Genomic DNA, 24,197 nt, shown 5'->3' with positions numbered 1-24,197 from the left:
AGCTGTTCATTATAGAAAATCCTTCTAGCAGCAGGTGAGGGGTACCGCCATGGGGGCGGCATGTGCTCCAGCTTATGTCTGTATACACCATAGGGGACAGATAGGGAGAGTTAATGAGATGCAAATAATTCCAAGTTGATGCAAATTGACACAGTTTAAGAATGAACCAATCATATCCCACCTCAGCTTTATTCAATTTTCAAACTGCATAAAGCTAAATTTGCTGAATTTCGCATCGACTCAGAATTATTTGCATCTCATTGACCATAACAAGTGACAGACTGCAGACCTGCAATGTTACAGAGAGTTCTGGCTACAAACACTGAGCTTACAATGGCCTCATTCATTATAACAATGCAATTTATTTATTACAGTAAATCTGATTGATGCAGGTAATAGTACATCTTACATTACATGCAGAGGAACAGATCACGACACACTGTGGGGACAATATACAGCTGATATTCAGCACATTATCCAGAGGAATAACTTTATTAGAAGCTTTAGTCACAGGAGAGATACTTGGAGACGCATCAGATTTCCATTCTAATAGGAGTTATTTTGTTACATAACACAGAATTGTTTCCAGCAACAGCTTCCCACATTTGTCTATAGCAGTGATTGTAAACCATACTGTATTTTTTGGACCATAAGAAATGGTCCAGAGACAAAAACCAGAGAAAGAATATATTAAACCTGGTGTGCCCATGATGCAGGGGCATCTTGGGAAGCATCATATTCCAATTATTATGTCCTCTTTGTACCTCGATTCCCCCTTGTGCCTTATGTCCTCCTTATACCTCATGTCTGCCTCTATCCCCCTTGTGTCCTCCTACGTCCCCCTCACATTCTCCATCCTCCTATGTCCCCTTTGCATCCTCCTCCATGCCACTTGTGCTTGCCCCCTGCAAAGTGCAGAGTAATCGACAGCAGAAGGGGTAGCTCTCCTATTCCATGGTCACTGTGATGACCTGGCTGGTTTCCTGTAGAAGGGGTCAAGTCACCCGGATGACATGGCTGGTTTCCTGTACAAGGGGTCAGGTCACCCGGATGACATGGCTGGTTTCCTGTAGAAGGGGTCAGGTCACCCTTATGACATGGCTGGTTTCCTGTAGAAGGGGTCAGGTCAGCCTGATGACATGGCTGGTTTCCTGTAGAAGGAGTCAGGTCACCCGAATGACATGGCTGGTTTCCTGTACAAGGGGTCCGGTCACCCGGATGACATGGCTGGTTTCCTGTACAAGGGGTCAGGTCACCCGGATGACATGGCTGGTTTCCGGTAGAAGGAGTCAGGTCACCCGAATGACATGGCTGGTTTCCTGTACAAGGGGTCAGGTCACCCGGATGACATGGCTGGTTTCCTGTACAAGGGGTCAGGTCACCCGGATGACATGGCTGATTTCCTGTAGAAGGGGTCAGGTCACCTGGATGGCATGACTGGTTTCCTGTGCTACGTTGTTATACATGGTGATGAAATTGGCACCTGCTATTGCCCTATCCATTTTATTCTTGGCCTTCTGGCCACAGTGGACAAAGAGGCTACACACGTGGATTAAAAGGGCAGATGCCTGTGATAAGCATGTTACTAATGAAGTGCAATATTGCGTGTATTATGTGGTTTATAAAATATCTCCTACTCTTCTTTATATCCCTTTCCTGGAGTCTCACATATTAATTTTCACTTCATGAAGTTAAACTCTGACTCTGTAATTTGCACAGCAGTCATATCAGTGTCAGTCAGCTACCCCCCCCCCCCCCCCATCACAAATTATCTTTCAGCAGTCTCATGGTATGAGAAAAGTATTCAACTTTTCAAGAGAGCCATGGCTGCATGCATCTGCAGATCCTGCATCACTTGCATAGAGAAAGCACCTGGTTAATTTACACTTACAATGCAGACATTTTTTTTTAAAGTGAACACAGGCAAGTTTTTACTAGGCACAGTAGTATATGCATCCATATTGTTCTCATCACATCACCTCAGTTTAAGAGCTTTCATACTTTACAAAACAATGCACTTAGTAGCATCAAAGAGTCCTTGGGATTCTGAGTAAAAATGCTGCCACGTGCAACTAACACCAAATAAAAAAAAAATAATATGTAAAACAACACTTATAACTAAAACATTTCCCACACTCAGCACTTGAATAGAGCTTCTCACCAGTGATGAGAGACGGATAAGCAGAACTAAACAAGCCTGTTATTGGCTGCTGGACTCCACTCTCCATCCTCCCTACATCTGCCTATGTTGGGGAGATCGAAAGTAGTGTGCTGTGGCCAGTTCAGGTTCACTGAAGGCGAAGCTATGTTTTACTGACCACCAGTGTGAGATCTCTCATGTTTGACAAGATAGGCTTTAGAACTAAAACATTTACCACACTCAGCACAAGAATAAGGCTTTACACCAGTATGAGATTTCTCATGAGTGACAAGATTAGCTTTCTGAAGAAAACATTTCCCACACTCAGCACATGAATAGGGTTTCTCACCAGTGTGAATTCCCTCATGTGTGACAAGATGTGATTTAGACACAAACCATTTTCCACACTCAGCACATGAATATGGCCTCACACCAGTGTGATATCGCTGATGTTTGACAAGATATGATTTAGAACCAAAACATTTCCCACACTCAGCACATGAATAGGGCTTCTCACCAGTGTGAGATCTCTCATGTATGACAAGCAGTGATTTCTGTCGAAAACAATTCCCACACTCAACACATGAATAGGGCTTCTCACCAGTATGATATCGCTCATGTCTGACAAGCTGCGATTTCGCTACAAAACATTTCCCACACTCTGCACATGAATAGGGCTTTTCACCAGTGTGAGATCTCTCATGTATGACAAGGTCTGATTTCTGTGGAAAACATTTCTCACACTCAGCACATGAATAGGGCTTCTCACCAGTGTGGGATCTCTCATGTAGGACAAGTTGTGATTTCTTAGGAAAACATTTCCCACACTCAGCACATGGATAGGGCTTCTCACCAGTGTGAAATCTCTCATGTATGACAAGATGTGATTTCAATACAAAATGTTTCCCACACTCAGCACATGAATAAGGCTTCTTATGAGTATGAAATCTCTCATGTATGACAAGCTGTGATTTCTGTAGAAAACATTTCCCACACTCAGCACATGAATAGGTCTTCTCACCAGTGTGAGATCGCTCATGTCTGACAAGATGAAATTTCTGAAGAAAATATTTCCCACATGTGGAACAGGAATATGACCCAGCAGGGGGAGAGCTGTGCTGGGTATGAGGGGGTATATTTGGGGTCACCAGGATATCTGCAGGAGACTCTTGTGCAGTGACATCATCATCCATTGTGCAGTCTGTGGATACAGAAAGACGAGTCTCTGAGAGGTTCCTGATGCCGGGACTCCGTGCTGCAAATAGAGAAACATCATCACTTCCTGTTAGAGAATTCTGAGGGGAGGAACAATTATCATTAGGGATGGTCAGTGAGCTGCTGATAATTCCAAGTTGTTGCAAAGCTCATTTAGATTGACAATGGACCTGATGCAGTAGCTGCATAGCTTTGTCTACATTTAGCATACAATCTGCACCATCTCAGATATATTTGCATGTCACTGAACATCACTAGTTATCAGCCTGACTGAGAATTGCAGAAGGTTGTGCAAATTACAGGCGGCCAATCACATGACAATAACTTTGGCTTGCATGCTAAGTTTAAGTAGCTTAGAATTCAGCCAATCAAATGCATTTCCTGGCCTTTGTAATTATCTGCATACAATTTGCATTTCATTTGCATACAAGGCAGAGGTATTTGCATCTCATTGACCCTCCCTACAGTTAAGGCATTGGTCATACATGGAAACGCAGTAAGTTGTAGAGCTTGATGAGACAATGGAAGCAATGTGTTACTCCTGTGACAACAGACCTATATGTACTTATAGCAAGAGATCTGTGTTATGTGTGTAGAGCAATGTGGTGTCACTTACACATTCTTATTACCGCTGTATCCTCATCTGAGAGATAAGATGTTCATCACGTTATAAAATATACAGAGACAAAGGGAGCCCAGATTGTGGAGTATTAATGCTGAGCTGGTGATTTGTGGAGTGTGAAGGGAAACTCACAAAATAAGGCTGCTTTTTAGGGCACCAGCCATATAGGCATGTGGAGGAATCAGTCTGCACTCGGGAACAGTTATCATTAGGGATGGTGAGCTGCTTATAATTCTAAGTTTATGCACCTTGAAAATGGACCAAATACAGCAACTGAATAACTTTGCATATTATTAGAATACACTTTGCACCATCTCAGAGTTGTTAGCATCTCATTGATTCTCCCTACAGATAAAGATATTTAAAGGAGAACTGTAGTGAGAAGGATATGGAGGCTGCCATATTTATTTCCTTTTAAGCAATACCAGTTGCCTGGCAGCCCTGATGGTCTATTTGCCTAAAGAAGTGTCTGAATCACACCAGAAACAAGCATGCAGCTAATCTTGTCATATCTGTCTAAATTTGTCAGAAACACCTGATCTGCTGCATGCTTGTTCAGGGCCTATGGCTGAAAGTATTAGAGGCAGAGGATTAGCTGAATAGCCAGGCAACTGGTATTGCCTAAAAGGAAATAAATATGGCAGCCTCCATATACCTCTCACTACAGTTCTCCTTTAAAACATCTTTTGAATTGTCATGCAGGGCTGTGGAGTCGGAGTCGTGGAGTCGGAGCAATTTTGGGTGCCTGGAGTCGGAGTCGGGAAAAAATGCACCGACTCCGACTCCTAATGAATTTGTAACTGTAATTAAAATAGAAAATATGATAAAATGTTCTATTTCTCAGATAATAGTCATTAAAAATAATGTATATATACAGTATATATACAGTAATAGCTGTGCTTAGTCCACAAAAATGAAATAAACCAATCAAAATGAGTTACTTGTGCTGCAGTAATAAAGCAGCAATAAAGCAGTCCCCGTATTTTTAAAGTCAAATATACATATCTGATTGTGACTGTATATATGATGTGTACACAGGAATCTCTTATATATACACTAAATAACATCTATGCTGTAAGAATAAAGCCTGATGTGTAGCCGTGCCACTAATAGAGATGGTCAATGAGATGGAAATAATTCTGCGTTGATGCTGGTTTATGTAAATGTACGCACTCTCTTTGCTCATGAAATCAAATAATTTGTTATGTTGTTAAAATTTGGTTTGGTGACTACGAATTAAAGGGTACCTGAGGCGAATTAAAAGAAAAGCTTTATACATACCTGGGGCTTCTTCCAGCCCCCTTCAGGCCATTCGGTCCCTCGCTGTCCTCCTCCGCCACCTGGATCTTCTGCTATGAGTCCAGGTAATTCAGCCAGTCAGAGCAGTCTGGCTATGTGCCGCTTCCACAGCCCGGAGCGTTCTGCACCTGCACAATAGCGCTGCGCAGGTGTAGTATGCTCCCGGCGGCGGAGTGTGTGCATGTGCACTACGCCAGACTGGCTCAAGTACCTGGACTCATAGCAGAAGATCCAGGTGGTGGAGGAGGACAACGAGGGACTGATTAGCCTGAAGGGGGCTGGAGGAAGCCCCAGGTATGTATAAAACTTTAATTTCATCTGTCTCAGGTTTACTTTGTTACACAGTAGTACTATACTCTACATATGCACTCCCCACAGAGCTGCAGGGAATCTCCTGAGAATGTTGTGCACATTGAACACAGAGGTGTTGTCTATCACCCATAAACCTGGTTCAGATTGTGCATGAAGAATGTGTAATAGAGGAAGAATCTCCTCATTCCCACTACAGAGTACCTGCACAACATTCTTACATGTACCCACAGTTACATTGCCTAGGGCCTGATCCATGTTCTTTCTTCCGGTCTGTACCTTTTACAAGTACTCTTACCAAGGACTAGTTTTAGTCTAAAGGGAATAAATCCAGTAGTCTACATATCCTACTCATTTCAGTTGTCTTGTAAAATTCCTAAGCGTTGGCAGTTAAGAGACGAATTTCACGTTACGTACTGTTAATCAACAAAATTGTAATATGCAAATTAGAGGAGTCGGAGTCGGTGGAATCCTAAACTGAGTAGTTGGAGTCGGTGGATTTTTGGACCGACTCCACAGCCCTGGTCATATGTTTGTCCTTATCACTTATGGTTTTATTATGCATGGGGCCTGATTCACAAAGCGGTGCTAACCCAGTTAGCACGCCTAAAAGACTTTAGGCGTGATAACCATTGCACCACGCTGGTGAAAACTCAGTGTAGGTGTGATAAGTTTAGACGTGATAAGTTTTGATAAGTTTAGATCGCGCGCAAAGTCCCGTACGCGAAGCAGCGGCATTAAACTCTATGCACAGTGCACCAGACTTTGCTAGCGCAAAACTTTTGATCAGCTGTGTACTGCGGTGCTAACCCAGTTGGTGCTATAGTTGTCACGCCTAAACTTATCACACCTAAACTGAGTTAGGCATGATAAAGGGCTTTTCACCAGCGTGCTAACTGTTAGAACCGCTTTGTGAATCAAGCCCATGGTGTTTTATGCACGGTGAGACAATGGAAGCAATGTGTTACTCTTGCGACAACAGACCTATATGTACTTATAGCAAGAAATCTGCGTTAGGTTTGTAGTGCAATGTGGTGTCAGGCCGGTGACACTTACTCACCCTTACTGTGATCAGTCTGTGTACAGTAATGTGCAGTGACCATTATCAGCTTATTACAGGCTGGTAACACTAAGTCACCCCTACTGTGACCAATCTGTGTGCAGTAATGTACAGTGACCATTATCAGCTTATTACATGCCAGTAACACTAAGTCACCCCTACTGTGACCAATCTGTGCACAGTAATGTACAGTGACCATTATCAGCTTATTACAGGCCAGTAACACTAAGTCACCCCTACTGTAACCAATCTGTGTGCAATAATGTACAGTGATCAATATCAGCTTATTACAGGACAGTAACACTAAGTCACCCCTACTGTGACCAATCTGTGTACAGTAATGTACAGTGACCATTATCAGCTTATTACAGGCCAGTAACACTAACTCACCCCTACTGTGACCAATCTGTGTAAAGTAATGTACAGTGACCATTATCAGCTTATTACAGAGCAGCTGCAGCTCAGTTTCAGGGTGTTGGCAATCTTCTTATAGCCAGGTCATCTTTGTGTAGTACAACAACTCCTTTTTTATTATGCGCTCTACCATGAGGTGCCATGTTGATCTTCCAATGACCAGCATGAGAGAGTGTGAGAGCGATAACAGTAAATTTAACACTCCTGCTTCCCATTAACACCAAAGACCTTGTAACACTAATGATACAATAATTAAATATGATCCTGGGGTAAGGAGAATGTCTAATTGGGCAGAATTTTCACATTCTTCCTTAGGCGTGTTATACAAGCTGTACACAGACTACTTTACGTCGTATCAAAGGGTTGTATGTTAAATGTTGTCCTATGAAAAGATGTAGGGCTGGATTCATCAAGCTGTACTACTATGGCAGTGCAGCTCAATGAGAGGAGCGCGAGCTTGGCCCACGCAATGCTGCGGTAGTGCAGCGTCGCATGCACTGGTAACTCGCGCAAACTAACAGCAGCTCCACTCGTCCTGCCCTGAGTCCCGGCGGGTCCACTGGCTTTCTAGGATGTGATCCCTGCACCTTGATTGGCCCAATCGGCTGCCTGTCAAGTGAGAGGCAGCTTATTGGGCTGATCAAAGCACCGGAAAACACATGAAGTAATGCCATTGGACATGCCGGGGCTCAGGCAGGACGAGTGGATCAGCAGTTAGTTACAAGGAGCGTCCGCAAGTTACCAGCGCATGCGACGCTGCACTACCGCAGCATTGCGTGGGCTGAGCAGGCATTGCGCTCCTCTCATTAAGCTGCGCAACTTTAAGCCCATAGTAAAATATTTGCATAAATGTGAGAGGTTTACTTTTGTGAGATACTGTACAGGGGACAATTTAGTGACTCTCAGAGTCCCCCGACCAGCTCTGTATTTCTGCTGTAATATTTTGTGTGTTTCTTTTTCTTTCATTCACCACCTCCCCTCTCCACAGAACAGAACATACTCCAAAGCCATCAGGGTGTCTGCACTGTTACTCAGAGCCGGGACAAGGTACTCCAGCACGCAAGGGTGAGACACCAAAGTGCACCCCACCCTCCCTCCCACCCCAGCCGTCACACACTGATTGCTATTAGACTAAGAGGGGCCCCAGGGCTCCCAACACCTTAATCTCTAGTTATCTGGCTTGCAGTCACTGCCATGTATCCCCTTTTCTTATTTCTCTCTGCTTCAATCACAATAAGGCAATGATAGCTTAGCGAGTTGTGCGCCCCTTACTACAACTGCGCCCAAGGGCTGGAGCCTCTCTCACCTCTGCCTCAGCACGGCCCTGCTGTTACTGTAAGCCTTCAAGACTCACCTTTTCATGCTCGCATACCGCCCTACACCAGCACCATAATACGTTCTGTAGGACACCCTCACAACAGATGCACCTATTGTCTCCACCCCCACCATTTAGATTGTAAGCCTCTGGCAGGGCCCTCCTCCCTAGTGTTTCCACCTTGATTATACAATCTTACTGTCAATCCCCCCCCTCTTGTGGACTACAACAGTCTCTATTTTGACCTATGACACTGTATTGTTATCAAATCATCTGCATGATCTTGTTTTGTTGTGAGTTTCCTGTATGTCCTACCTTGTATGTTAACCCATGTATCTGTTGTGCAGCGCTGCGTAATATGTTGGCACTTTATAAATACAATAAATAATAATAATAGTAAGCTGTCACCAAATACAAATCAAGAACATGTATAAGTGACATTATTCTGAGTACATAGGATATCGCAGAATCAGGCCAGTCTGTGAACAGTGACAGTCAGAAGAACAATAAATATACATATTTATTCTAGATTGAAAGGAGAACTATTAATCCTTGTCTATTTCAGCAGAAAGCCATAAATCTTTAAAAGCATGTTTTTAATAAAAGAGTGTCGCTTTATAAAGAAAATTATCTCTCCCCTCAACCTCCCAGTACCTTACAAACAGTTCCCCATAAAGGTCCAGTCGGCTTCAGAAAGCTAGATCAGACCATTGTGATGGGGGCACAGATATGTGAAGGAGTGTGTGCCGTAGTCTGTATATTGTGCCCCCTGCAGGCTGAGAGCCGTATGATCAGGGTAAGAACACTGAGTGAGGAGTGAGAGACAGCCTCTTCTATGCAAATACAAGCACAGCTGTGACACAGTCTTCTATGTTATGGTTGTAAAGTGCTGAGAGGTCGATGGGAGAGAGAACTTTCTTATAAAGCAACATTATTTTATTAAAAACATGTTTTTATTGATTTATGGCTTTCTCCTAAAACAGGCGATGTTTGTTAGTCCTTTAATGCTTATTTCTCACCTGTTTTGTCAGCGTGCTTCTCTTTACTTGTCCCCATCATGTCACCCTCCTCCATAGACTGCTGATCACTCCTCACATATGTCTCTTCTTCATCTTTACTTGTCTTCATCATGTCACCCTCCTCCATAGACTGCTGTTGATTACTCCTCACATACGTCTCTTCTTCCTCTTTAATTGTCCTCATCATGTCACCCTCCTCCATAGACTGCTGATCACTTCTCACATACGTCTCTTCTTCCTCTTTAATTGTCCTCATTATGTCACCTTCTGCCATAGACTGCTCATCACTCCTCACATACGTCTCTTCTTCTTCCTCTTTTATTGTCCTTATGTCTCCCTCCTTCATAGACTGCTGCTCACTCCTCACATATGTCTCTTCTTCATCCTCTTTAATTGTCCTCATCATGACACCCTCCTCCATAGACTGTTGATCACTCCTCATATATGTCTCTTTTTCTTCCTCCTCTTTATTTGTCCTCATTGTGTCACCCTCCTCCATAGTTTGCTGATCACTCTTTACGTACATCTCTTCTTCTTCCTCTTTACTTGTCCTTATTATGTTGCCCTCCTCCATAGACTGCTGACCAACATATGTCTCTTCATCTTTAGCCACTCTACTTACATGCATCAGATTTCCACCCTAAATACAGAAAAACAGAGAAATATAAAATGTGAAAGCAGATAACAGCATACACAGAAATAAACAATGTCACACAGTTTGAAGTTTCTGTGTACTCTCAGTTCCACCTACCTCAAACTTTGGGAACAGTGTGACCTTCTTGTCAATTCTGGGAATAAAGAGAACCTGTACATCTCTCTGGTATGTTTCTGTTGCTAGATTAGAGATGTGGCGAACATCTCCAAATCCCTGGAGCTCTTACTAATTCCGGGTCGCACTGACCCGGAGTAGTACGCCTGCGCTGCCCGGCGGAGCATGTTCTAGAACGCGCTCCTATTGCCGGGCACTTAATGCGCGTGTGCGTGACGTCAACAGGAGCGCGATCTAGGACGCGCTCAGCCGGGCAGCGCAGGCGTACTACTCCGGGTCAGTGCGACCCGGAAGTAGTAAGAGCTCCAGAGATGTTCGCCACATCTCTATACTAGATACATCTGTAGGAAACACACACACTGACTGAATACATTGTCTGTATGTGTTTATCAGATGAGGGGGGATCTAGGTGGACAATCCTTGGAATAAAGAGGACCTGTACATCTCTCTGGTGGGTTTCTTTTACTGGATACATCTGTAGGAAACACACACAATGACTGAATACATTGTCTCTATGTATTTATCAGGTGGTGGGGGATCTAGGTGGACAATCCTGGGAATAATAAGGACCTCTTACTTGGTGAGGTGAGGGATGGCCACGCTCTGTAGGCAGCAGGGTTAGGGATTCTTGCCCAAGGACTACTACTGAATAGGTGCTGGGTTACTGAACAGCAAGAGCTGAGGTTCGAACCCTGGTAACCAGTACACTATCCAGCCACTGTTATACTGGGAAAGAAAGCATTGCTGGGATGGGGGACAATACATACTGGAGGATAATGGCAAAGCTGGGGGACACAGGAAAGGGACATGGCTATACTGGGAAAGCAATGGCATTACTGGGGTGGGCGACATTATATACTGGAGGATAATGGCAATGCTGGGGGAACACAGGGGTACATGGCTATACTGGGAAATAAATTGCATTTCTGTAGTGGGGAAAATACATACTGGAGGATAATAGCAATGCTGGGGGCACATGGCTATACTAGGAAATAAATAGCATTACTAGGGTGGGGGACATTACATACTAGAAGATAATGACAATGATGGGGACAGATGTAGAACATGGCTATACTGAGAAAGAAATGGCATTATTAGAGTGGGGGGCATTACATACTGGATAATGGAAGATAATGGTAATGCTGGGGGTCACACTGGCTATATTGGAAAATAAATAACATTAATGGGGTTGGGGCATTGCATTATGGAAGACACTGGCAATGCTGGGGGACACAGGGGGACATGGCTATACTGGGAAGGTATAGCTATGACACATGTGACGTGGGCACTAGAAAACTGGCAAACAAGCCACAGCAGTTATATAAAAGTCTCTGGTATGTCTTGCTCTTCCGAGTATCTATGTATGTGTAGCTTCTTGGAATCGAAATGTAAATTACACAGCTGTGACAGCAGGGGGGTTGTCAGTCAACTTACCCGTGCGACCGCCTCCTCCGATGTGGTCCATTTGCCTTGCACGATGCGTTTCAAATCACTCCCACACTTCCTCCGTCTGGGTTGAAGCAGGGAGTGTGGGAGTGATGTGAACGAAACTTGGAACGCGGTGTGGTGAAATTTTTTGCAACTTTATCAGATTTTGCAACCGGTTGCACTTATTTATACGTATAGCTATCAGAAAGTGCAACCTAGCCATTGACTTTAACCTATCTGTATCAGAAAATGCAACCCAACCAAACCCTATTCTCACACAGAACCCTCCCCTCTTGCTCAACTAATAACCCCCCCTGGAGGGAACAATCCCCCCTCTTGCTCAACTAATAACCCCCCCTGGAGGGAACAATCCCCCCTCTTGCTCAACTAATACCCCCCCCCCCCCCCCAGGGATCAATCCCCCCTCTTGCTCAACTAATAACCCCCCCTGGAGGGAACAATCCCCCCTGTTGCTCAACTAATAACCCCCCCTGGAGGGAACAATCCCCCCTCTTCCTCAACTAATAACCCCCCACCCCCCGAGGAAACAATCCCCCCTCTTGCTCAACTAATAACCCCCCCTGGAGGGAACAATCCCCCTTCTAGCTCAATGGGATCTGTGGTTGCAAAAAATTACAGGCGTGTTAACAGAGAGGAGCCACGCCTACACAGTCATACACTGTCCTCTATGGCAAGTTGCAAAATATGATAGGTAGCAAAAAATTTTCACTACAGCGGCATGCAGCCCAAATGGAGTGCATCGGATCAGACGGCCGCATGGGTAAGTTACCCCCCTCTCCCGCGGTCACAGCTGTGTAATTACAATTTGATTCCGAGTAGCTACAAGAAGGTAGACTAAGGATAGTGACAGGTGTACCTCCTCTGTAACAAAGTATGTCCACCCCGACCTCTGCTCTGCTCAATATATAACAACAATTACCTATTCCAGCAACGTGCTCTATCCACATCCTGCTGCAACTTCTCTTCCTGCTGTGTTATATCACTTCCTGCCTGCTTTAGATCAGTCCGCCCTACATTACATCACTTCCTGGGTTCGCCTTTACTATGTTTTGCCTGTTTATTTCTCATGTGAGATGTGTGGTCTCCATCTTGTGGCAAGTATGCTAACTGCAGCCTCTGTTTGGGGAATCACTGGCATAGGGTAAAGTCATGCATCTGCTGCTACCAGTACCAGCAGGAAAACGAGAGCATACTTACTAACAATACTCCACCTCTAAAAACAACCTCTGAAACTCTACAGGGACCCCAATGCGTAAAACAACATTAAAAGTTATTTCTGAGTGACTTATTTCACTACTACTACACAGTTCATCTCTATATATTCTCAGTAAGCCAGCTTAGTGTACTAGTGTAATGCTTCTATATAGAGATGCTCAAATCCGACTCGGATGAAATCCGGATAGTTGTTATCCGGATTTCATCCAGTTAAATTCAAATTACCCGTGCGGGCTGGGTGGGGGGTTTAATCTTCAGACAAAAAAAGTGACAGCGCTCAAGGATGCTCCTGAAATGTAAGCCTACAGAGGCAATGCAGAGCCCCTCTGGAGCTAAATACATGCCTTGAATACAAAACAGATGCAAATTATGTGCTAATTGTAAACTAAAATTTTTGAAAGTGGATGTGAAGCAGTGAATGCAGCTAGTCACAAGTATACTTCCGCTCAATTTGCACAGTGGGTGACATGGCGGCGCTTTCAAACAAAACTTATACCTGAATGATTTATCTGCATTGATGTGCAGAGCTCCAGTAACTGGACTACATTACACACCTAGCACTCACTAAGGGGGGTTTAATCTTACCTATCATGATTCCTCCCATGATGTGGTCCACGTGGCGGTAACATGACTAAAAACACTTCCTCCTTCCATGTTGAAGGAGGAAGTGTATAATCACGTGACGCTGGATTGGACCGCATCATGGGAGGCGCCGAGGGACGGACAAAGAAGACGTCATGATAGGTAAGATTAAACCCCCCGCCCAGGAGTCGGATTTGAGCATCTCTACTTCTATAGTCAGTGTTAACGTGACAGGCAGCCAGGCAGGTTCTGTGTGCCTTTTTTTGTTGTTTGTACATTGTCATTGCTTTATGTTTTGTGTCATAGCTGTTGCATTGCAGTTTGTCAGCGACCCTTAGTCCACTTTTTGTCTAAAAGTGTTCTGTAAAAACAAATAAATAGCACTATTTTGTTATCTTGTACTTAATGTGTAAAAGCACTAGTTTCATCTCTTTTTTTTTCTTTGTATGTGTTCTGTGTGATTGTTTGTGCGCTGTGTCAAAAAAGAAAACAAAAAACAAAACAACTTTTCTGTGCTACATGCGTTGTTAAGTACATGTGTTTTCGTGTACGATTCTTGCCTTTTTTTGCTAATAGAAGACCTATACTGTTCCGTGTAAGTACAGTTGATTAGTTGCATATATAGTTTAGAGGTACAGTTTTTGAATCTGCACTTACAGTGGCGTTCTTAGGGGGCAGTGCAGGGAGCAGCCCACCCCGGGTCTCAGCGTGTAGGAGGTAACAACTGCCCCCCTACAGCCTCAGTGTTCCGCCTGGCAGCCGCGGCTGTTCTCTTACCGATATATCTCACCTGTTTCCTTGAGTCCAGCGATGTGAGACTTCCGGTCACCGCTAAGCTCCCCCCCTGGCATTGCTTCCTGCATGCGTGTAATCACATGATGCAGGAAGTGGTGCCAGGCAGTAGGGGAGAGCTGAGCGATGGCAGGAAGTCTGATGGTGGACTCCAGGGAGCAGGTAAGTACAGCTTTGCTATACTATGCATATTTCTGCATGGCTACCTATACTGGGGGCAACTATTCCAGGCTACCTATACTGTGGGCAAGTATTCCAGGCTACCTATACTGCTGGCAACTATTCCAGGCTGGGGGCAACTATTCCAGGCTACCTATACTGTGGGCAAGTATTCCAGGCTACCTATACTGGGGGCAAATATTCCAGGCTACCTATACTGGGGGCAACTATTCCAGGCTACCTATACTGCTGGCAACTATTCCAGGCTACCTATACTGCAGGCAACTATTCCAGGCTACCTCTACTGCTGGCAACTATTCCAGGCTACCTATACTGGGGGCAAATATTCCAGGCTACCTATACTGCTGGCAACTATTCCAGGCTACCTATACTGCAGGCAACTATTCCAGGCTACCTCTACTGCTGGCAACTATTCTAGGCTACCTATACTGCTGGCAACTATTCCAGGCTACCTATACTGCTGGCAACTATTCCAGGCTACCTATACTGTGGGCAAATATTTCAGGCTACCTATACTGGGGGAAATTATTCCTGACTACCTATACTGCGGGCAACTTTTCCAGGCTACCTATACTGCAGGCAACATACTGGGGCAACTACAACTTGCATTTCCCGCCGTGCACGCACAGCATGCCACACTCATGCCTTTTCTTTTTTTTCGGCGGGGCAAGGGGGGGGGTGTCATTTAATATCCAGCACTGGGTTTCAAATGCCCTAGGTACCCCACTGATCTCACTGCTTCTATCTGATATCAACAGTTTTCACTGTAAAAGCACTACACATTTTATTTACACCTATGCTGTTCAACAAAGGTTTTTGTATAATTTAGCAAATGTCTGCCAGGGGCAGAGGCAGGGGAGACAATGCTGTCACTGGCTCCCTGGTGGGCAACTAATAACCTCCGGGGGGAACTAATAACCCCCCCCCCCCCCCGAAGGAACTACTAAGCCCTCTTTGGTGGCAACTAATAACCCCCCCCCCCCCCCCCCAAGGGAACTAGTAAACCCCAATTGGTGACAACTAATAACCCCGACTGAACGGAACCAATACCCCCCTCCCCCCCTTGGCGTCAACTAATAACCCCCACTGGAGGGAGCTAATAAACTCCCCCCCCCCTGGAGGGAACTAATAACCCCCCTTGGAGGGAACTAATAATCCCCCTTGGAGGGAACTAATAATCCCCACTAGAGGAAACTAATAACACAAGCAAATAATTACAGCCAGGATTCCTGAGAGAAGCCACGCATGCACAGTTATGCACAGTCCGTACAGCATGCATTCCCTATATGGAAAGTTGCAAAATCTAATGGGTGGCAATATCTTATACCACACTGGCCTGCCACTGTGACCTATATAACCAAAGATACAGGTATATTGGGGTGCCCGCTGTTTCATGTATCTGCTTCCATTGCTCAATCATTATGGAACCATTTTATATCAAGGTGCCCACCCAGGGCCGATTCTAGATTTTCTGCCACTTGAAGCAATACATTGTGCATTACATTGTGAGGAGGAGCAATACATTGAGAGGAAGGGAGGGAGAGGTCGGGCTGTCCTCCCCGTGGCTGCGGCTCCCCCTCTCCATTATGGGGGGGACCTACCTATCTACCTAACCACCTACCTAACCTATACTGGGAGGCACCTACCTAATCTAACCTATACTGGGGGGCACCTACCTAATCTAGTCTATACTGGGGGGCAGCTACCCAATCTAACCTATACTGGGGGACAGCTACCTAATCTATGGTGACCATACATCCCGCTTTTCCCAGGACAGGTCCCGGATTCGGGGTCCCCTGTCCCAGGCTGCATGAGGTCCCGGGAAACGTCACGCTATTAGCCGCGGAACGTCCCGGCCTCGGGACTCTGGCCACCGTCTATTGCATGAACTGGTCGTGGGGTCTAATAGACGCCGCGCCAGTTCATAGCCCGCAGCCCTGCTCCAGCCTGCATAGTCTTCCGGCAGGCAGATCAGGACTACGGGAAGATGGCGTCCGAAGCCCTGTATTGGAGACTATTTGTGCGCTATTCTATTCAGCGCGGGAGATTGGAGGAGCAAGATCGTCCGGGGAGCTGCGCACCAGAGGTCGGCCGGGAGAGGAGACTTCTGTCGGGTGAGTAAATTCCTTTTTTTGCACGTGAAATGTTGCCCACTGTGTTATTTTCTGCTGAAATGTTGCCCACTGCGTTATTTTCTGCTGAAATGTTGCCCAAATTGCATTTATTTTCTGCTGAAATGTTGCCCACTGCGTTTATTTTCTGCTGAAATGTTGCCCACATTGCGTTTATTTACTGGTGAAATGTTGCCCAAGTTGCGTTTGTTTTCTGCTGAAATGTTGCCCACATTACGTTTATTTTCTGGTGTCTGGGGTAACTGTTGCTGCATTTATTATTTAATGGTCATAGTTGGCTATATTTGCTGCTTTGAGGTTACGGTTATGCTCCGCCAATACAATGTCATTGCCACGCCCATTTTTTGGCACGGTCCCCCCTATGCCCACCGTCCCAGGTTGGACCCAGAAAAATCTGGTCACTGTACCTAATCTAACCTAGACTGGGGGGCAGCTACGTATCTAACCTATACTGGGGGGCAGCTACCTAATCTAACCTATACTGGGGGGCAGCTACCTATATAACCTATACTGGGGGCAGCTACCTAATCTAACCTATACTGGGGGGCAGCTACCTATCTAACCTATACTGGGGGACAGCTACCTAATCTAACCTATACTGGGGGGCAGTTACCTATCTAACCTATACTGGGGGCACCTACTTATCTAACCTGTATGTATTGGGGGCACCTACCTACCTAGCTAGCCTATACTGGTGGCAACTATACTGGCTACCTAACTGTACTGGCTACCTAACTAACCTATACTGGGCGCACCTACCTATCTAACCTATGCTGGGGACAACTATTCTGGCTACCTATATTAGAGGCACCCACCTAGCTAAGCTGTACTGGGGGCACCTACCTATCTAACTTATAGCAGGGGCGCCTGCCTATCTAACCTATACTGGGAGCAACTATACTGGCTACCTATACTGGAGGCACCTACCTGGCTAACCTATACTGGGGCAACTATATTGGGGCACCTATGCCTGGCTACCTATACTGGGGGGACCTATGCTGAGTGCAACTAGACCTGGCTAACTTATTGTAACAAACGTGGAAGAGACAGCTGCAGTGAACAGCAATACCACCGCAGCTGCCTGTATCTCCCTGCCTAGCGATCTATCCGCGCCTCGGGCATCTAGCACGCCAAGGACGGGTTTGTCAGCAGCACATAGGGGAGCATTGGAGCACAGACAGGACCTTTATGCGGGGAGGAGGCGCGTCAGCCGACCGGTCGGTCGGTTGACGTCAGAGGAGATGCTCACCACTCCTCATTGGTTGATGGGAGTGGGCGTGCCGGAGGGGTCTTCTCTGCTTCTTAAACTTTGCTGAATCTCTCGCAACTTGTCTGCTGTTGCGAATACTTCATGTTAGCGCTCATACCATAGATAGATCCGGTGTGCTTTGATCCGGGAAGAAACCGGGGATTTCACACAGTGATAGGATTTGTTTGATAGCTATAATTATCATTGTTATACTGTTTATTATCTGTGTATCACTCTGGCTCGTTCTGACTACTCTTCCGTTCAGTGATTCTGTACTTCTGTCCATCTGATCTTGCTGCCGACTCTGCCTGTTAAAACCTTCTTGCCTTTGCCTTCTGATTTTTTACTGCATCTGTCTGTCTGTTGCCAACTTGATTAGTCTGACTACTCTACTCTCACCAGAGGGCCCTTGTCTCTGGTGAGGGGCTCTGTACTGTTAGTACCCACCAGCTCCTCTGGTGAGGTATTACTAACCCTATCAGTAATACTGTTGCACCAAGCACTACACTTTGCTATTAGCTATCTCATTACCAGGGGCGTAGCAATCGCCATAGCAGCCATAGCAGCTGCTATAGGGCCCTGTAGCAGAGGGGGCCCAGGTGGTACTTAATGTATTCACTAACTACTTTTCAGTAAGTAGTAATTCGCCAGAGTAGATTTCACGAGAATGTAAATTGCCCAGTTAACTCATATCGTTTGGGTAAGGGCAGGTGGCATTGCTTAAGCGCCCCTACATTTGAGGGCCCCATGAAATTTTTGCTATAGGGCCCCATAATCTCTAGCTACGCCACTGCTCATTACATTCTGGTATACTTGTATTATTGGTAATTCTGCAGATCACCTTATAATCAGGTATATATCTGTATTATAGGTGATACTGCAGATCACCTAATAATCAGAACTCTGCTACTTGCTGACACATATCGTTACACCTATACCTGGCTCCGCAGGGGGATGCAATTTTTACACCCTCGCCCTGGGTGCATTTTAGCCTAGAAACTGCCCTGCCCCAGGATGCCGGGTATGTGCTGCACCGACGCCGCATCACTCACCCGCTCTCAGCAGATTAACAATGGGATCACCAGCCACACGTGAAATCCTGCTTCATCTCTGACTACAGCAGTGCCTCATGGGACCCAGCAGCACATAACAGGTTACATGAGGCACCACTCTAGCCATGGATACAGGACACTGGATGGGGGGATGGAGATCCCATCGTTGGAATGCTGAGAGTAGGTGAGTGAAGAGGTGCCACACATCTAGGGAGGGGGAGACGAGGAGTGTGAGGAGGGGGACATTTGGGGAAGGGAGCAGCCTCTTGCTGCCCTGTAACTGTTGCTGCCCTGAAGCACATGATTCATGTTGCTTCACAGAAGAACCGCTCCTGTGTCCACTGTGACTGTCCTAACAATTCTAATACCTTATCTATTGCTGCTGTCATATTTATAGTATTATCATGTAAAATAGTTGCCAGCCTTCCCCTTTGAGGGAGTAACAATATAGATCAATAACATTACCCTTAATATTATGTAGAAAAAGAGAAAAAATGATTCTGATTCTTACCCTGAGTGGGGTGGAGTTTGCTCTCCCCACCTGCCTATACAGTGGTTACCTTTGTGAGTCTCACTCTTCATCCATTTTTAAAAATCGAAACATCTAACAAATTCCTTAAAGGGAACCTGAGATGGGGCTTCCTCCATAAAATATACATACCTGGGGCTTCCTCCAGCCTGATCACTCCCACAATGTCATCTTCTCGCTCTCTGTTTACCCGCAATTGGCCCCGAAAAGTCCTCCAGTCCGGGGCCAAATGCACATGAACACCCAGGCCCGCACTCTCCTCTCGCATTCACATCGCGTTCTTACCCTGCGCAGAAGTACAGAGGGGACACAGAGAGAGACACAGAGGGGGCACAGAGAAACAAAAGGGGCACAAAGACACAAAGGGGGCACAGACAAAGGGGGCACAAAGAGGGACGAAGATAGAGGCACACAGGGAGGGTAAACGATGCTCAATTTGAAGGTAATCGTGAATCGAAATCACAATTTCGGACAGAAATCGCTCAATTAAATTTTTTCCTAAAATCGTTCAGGTCTTCTGTGCAGGCAAAGAACGCTTCCAGCGACGGGAATGAGACATGGGAGCTTGCCTTGACCGGCCTGCGCTTGCACCACCTGGCCCCGACTGTGTGTGGGATTTTTTGGGCCCAGTGGCGGGCGAACAGAGAGTGAGAAGAGGACGCAATGGGAGCGATCAGGCCGGAGGGGGCTGGAGGAAGCCCCAGGTATATTTTATGGTGGGAGTCCCAACTTGTACGGACTGGATAAAGGCTGTAAACCTTGTGTAACCGTACCAGAAATCTGTTCACCAACACAGGAATGCCTCTGGCAAGTTTGACAAAATGTGGTCTGCTTGGATCAGTCCCTCGCATACCAAGGTGTGAGAGTAACTTTATTCATCACCTATTATATATCTGCAGTGCAATGTAGGAAGTGCTGCCCCCCCATTTTGTCTTCACTTTTGATCTACCCCATTGGAGGGCAATTTGCTCAAACTAGTGTTTCCAGTATTAAAGTGGACCCAAACCAAACATTTTTTTAATTCAAAATATCTAGTTGCACCACTCTGACACATACAAAGATAAATGAACACTCCTTCAAGCCTATGAGCATTTCAGTGCATGCTTTTCACCCTTCTCTTTTCATAACTAGGTGGCAGCCATTAGCAATTCCTCCTTTGCTGGAAACCATCTACTTCACCAGTTTGCCGGATTATTTGCCGGCAATATGAAAGGAAGGGAGGGGTTCCTCCAATAAATGTAAAATATTTTATATTTGTCATCATGCAGCTGAAAAAAGGCTGCTATTTTTTATTATAATTTAGTAAATAGATTTTATTTCTGAAATCTTGTATTTTTAATTTGGGTCCACTTTAAGTGCACTGAATGTTTTGTTTTGTTTATTGTTGATGAATCTTAAATCCGTAGTACTAATCTATGGATAACATACCTGTTTTTTTGATAATGTTCTGCCTATGCTTTGATCCTTGATGTGAACAACAGTGGCAATTAATGTAGGTCATCCTCTGGTGCTCTACTCATGCCATTGCATTTAAAATATTGCTTTCAACCGCTTCTGGACCAGCGCGGTTGAAATCTACGTCCTGCATGTGGATGTGCAGCTCTGACAGGACATAGATTTCTATCATCGCCGACACATGGCCCCGCCGATCACGTAGCTCTCCCATCGCCATAACCCACTCACACTGCAGTCCACAGTATAAGATGGCAGAGCTGTGTGAGCAGGTCAGGAGCTGATTTCATTGGCTCCTGACTGTCATCACTGTGAGCTAATTACATTGGCTTACACTGATGGACAGCATTAGGAGCCAATTAAAGTACTCCTGACCGGCACATAGAGCTCTGCCGTCATAGAGATGGCAGAGAGAGGGGCCTGCGGTGATGGGCGAGTGGCGTGACCGCCCTGTGCGGCGATTCGTCGGTAAGCAGTGTTTTCATGTACCAGCAGTCTCTGTTCCTTAAGGGGCCAGAGACTGCTAGTTAATGTACTGTATCTGTAATGTTTTTCTAAATAAACTTGGTATTTATTTTTTTAAATATACAGGGTGGGTCTTTTATATGGATACACCTTAATAAAATGGGAATGGTTGGTGATATTAACGTACTGTTTGTGGCACATTAGTATATGTGAGGGGGGAAACTTTTCAAGATGGGTGGTGACCATGGCGGCCATTTTGAAGGTGGCCATTTTGAAGTCGGACATTTTGAATCCAACTTTTGTTTTTTTTCAATAGGAAGAGTGTCATGTGACACTTCAAACTTATTGGGAATTTCACAAGAAAAACAATAGTGTGCTTGGTTTTAACATAACTTTATTCTTTCATGAGTTATTTACAGGTTTCTCTTAGTTTACAGCCATTAACATGTCGCCGAGATCAACACGTGAGGAGCGGATAGAAATTGTGTTGATGTCTGGTGAACGCAGTACCCGGGTCATTGCAGCAGATTTCAATGCAAGACACCCTATGAGACCACCCATCTCCCATGCTACAGTTTTTTGTTTTTTTTTGAAGATTCTTTTTATTAATTTTCATGTTAAACAAAAAAGTTACAAACATTAACGTAACAGCCCTGAGCTCCAACACACGCAGGTGAGGAGACAGGGAAGTAAAACACCACAAGAGTAGATAATCTAAAAATTATACACAGCACACAAAACCTCAGTGAAAATCACATGTTTAGCAGACAGGAGAGATATGTGAGGACCCGATATCTGATCCCTTATCAGGTTTATTCATTTTCCAGGAACTAAACAGCATTTCGTATTTATAGAGAGGAATCAGAGTGAGTAGTTGGTACTAGTGTGTTCTAAAGGAGGAGGAGAGCAACTTTAAGATCAGAGTAAGGAGTTTGAGAGCAAGTTCATTCAAATCACCCAAAGGTCTACAGTATTTAAGCCTATAGGATTACGTAGTATCTTTGTTGGAGGTCCACGGTCCCCATACCTTTTTGAATTTAGATGGACATCCCCTTGCTATGTATGCAGCTTTATATAAATGGAGGGAGTTAATAACTAGCTTTTTCCAATAAAGGAAAGTTGGTGGGGCAGGCTGCTTCCAGTGTAATACAATCGCTTTTCTAAAATAAAATAGTAGCAGACCTATGCTTGCTAAGTTTCGTGAAACTGGTTCAGTGTGAAATTCCCAATAAGTTTGATGTGTCACATGGCCAACTTCAAAATGGCCGCCATAGTCACCACCCATCTTGGAAAGTTCCCCCCCTCACATATACTAATGTGCCACAAACAGGAAGTTAATATCACCAACCATTCCCATTTTATTAAGGTGTATCCATATAAATGGCCCACCCTGTACATAGCAGTACCAACTTACTACACTGTATTGAGCTCTCAGTTGTCCCCAATTTATATTTCAAGCAAAGTTCTGGAATGGGGGTCACAGTCCCCGGGCATCATGGGAAATCTATGGGATGATATGAAGCAGGCTGTCCATGCTCAGCAGCCATCACATGTAACTGAGCTGGAGAGATTTTGTATGGAAGAATGGTGACCTCCATCCAGAATCCAGTCTCTCATAAAAGGCTATAGGAGGCGTCCAGAGGAAAAGGTAAGTATTGATTCCGTATCTCTGTTGGGGTGGTATAGTATTTTTTTTAATTAATTCAATAAATGTAATTTCACTACACAAATACTTTATCAAGATGACATGGCATATGTTACAAGTAAGCTATTTTAAAGGGAGTTTACAAATTATATAAAATAAATAAAAATCATATTATCTAAAAGTACCGTATTTTTCAAACTAGAAGACGCTCCTGACAATAAAGACGCACCTAGGTTTAGAGGACAAAATCCAGAGGGAAAAATATATATATACTAAACCTGGTGCATCCATGGTGAAGGGGCATCTTGTGGATTATGCCCACTTTGTACCTTTTGTGTCTCCCTGTGTCCTCCTCTGTTCTCCTTGTGTCCCCATTTCTGTCCTCCTTGTGTCCTCCTCTATGCCCCTTTGTGTCCCCCTTGTATCCTCCTCTATGCCCCTTTGTGTCCCCCTTGTATCCTCCGCTATGCCCCTTTGTGTCCCCCTTGTATCCTCCTCTATGCCCCTTTTTGTCCCCCTTGTATCCTCCGCTATGCCCCTTTGTGTCCCCCTTGTATCCTCCTCTATGCCCCTTTGTGTCCCCCTTGTGTCCTTCTCTATGCCCCTTTGTGTCCCCCTTGTATCCTCCACTATGCCCCTTTGTATCCCCCTTGTATCCTCCGCTATGCCCCTTTGTGTCCCCCTTGTATCCTCCACTATGCCCCTTTGTATCCCCCTTGTATCCTCCGCTATGCCCCTTTGTGTCCCCCTTGTGTCCTTCTCTATGCCCCTTTGTATCCCCCTTGTATCCTCCACTATGCCCCTTTGTGTCCCCCTTGTATCCTCCGCTATGCCCCTTTGTATCCCCCTTGTATCCTCCGCTATGCCCCTTTGTGTCCCCCTTGTATCCTCCGCTATGCCCCTTTGTGTCCCCCAGTGTCCTCCGTTTGTCCCCCTGTGTCCTCCTCTGCATGGGCACAGTACAGGGAGTCCCCAACATTGCAGCAGGTTGGAGGTTCATATTGGCAGACGTTCACAAATCAGGAACTCCCAGCATTTGGACTATAAGACGCAGTGACTTTTCCCCTTCACTTTTGGGGGAGAAAAAGTGAGTCTTATAGTCCAAAAAATACAGTAAATGATTTGTCTCCCTTACCTGTCCACTCTGCAGTATTTTTCTCTGGCAGAATAATTTGATATTTAAACGATAAAATATAATTAATAAATTTATTGCTGTTATCCAACTTGACACAGTTCCCCAGTGAGGCTAAAACTGACATCACTGGTGGAGGGGGAGACATTGTAGGAACTCCC

At 45.2% G+C, this 24,197-nt stretch overlaps 1 protein-coding gene across 1 annotated transcript in view; it reads right to left on the bottom strand.

Moving 5' to 3' along the window:
• Positions 1-1,767: 1,767 nt before the first annotated feature.
• Positions 1,768-24,197, bottom strand: part of LOC137537143 (zinc finger protein 850-like) — a 64,498-nt gene continuing 42,068 nt past the window's right edge. Inside the window, exons 10-12 of the mRNA XM_068259271.1 lie at positions 11,597-11,672; positions 9,394-10,033; positions 1,768-3,395 (exon numbers count right to left, since the gene is read on the bottom strand). Of these exons, the coding sequence (XP_068115372.1) occupies positions 2,311-3,395; positions 9,394-10,033; positions 11,597-11,672 (1,801 nt within the window). The 3' untranslated portion in view covers positions 1,768-2,310. The remainder of the gene's footprint in view (positions 3,396-9,393; positions 10,034-11,596; positions 11,673-24,197) is intronic.

The sequence above is a fragment of the Hyperolius riggenbachi genome, chromosome 10, assembly GCF_040937935.1.
Source record: "Hyperolius riggenbachi isolate aHypRig1 chromosome 10, aHypRig1.pri, whole genome shotgun sequence".
NCBI classification, from domain to species: Eukaryota; Metazoa; Chordata; class Amphibia; order Anura; family Hyperoliidae; genus Hyperolius; species Hyperolius riggenbachi.
Note: the sequence above shows the minus strand (reverse complement) of the source record. Positions and strands in the feature narration are given on the sequence as shown.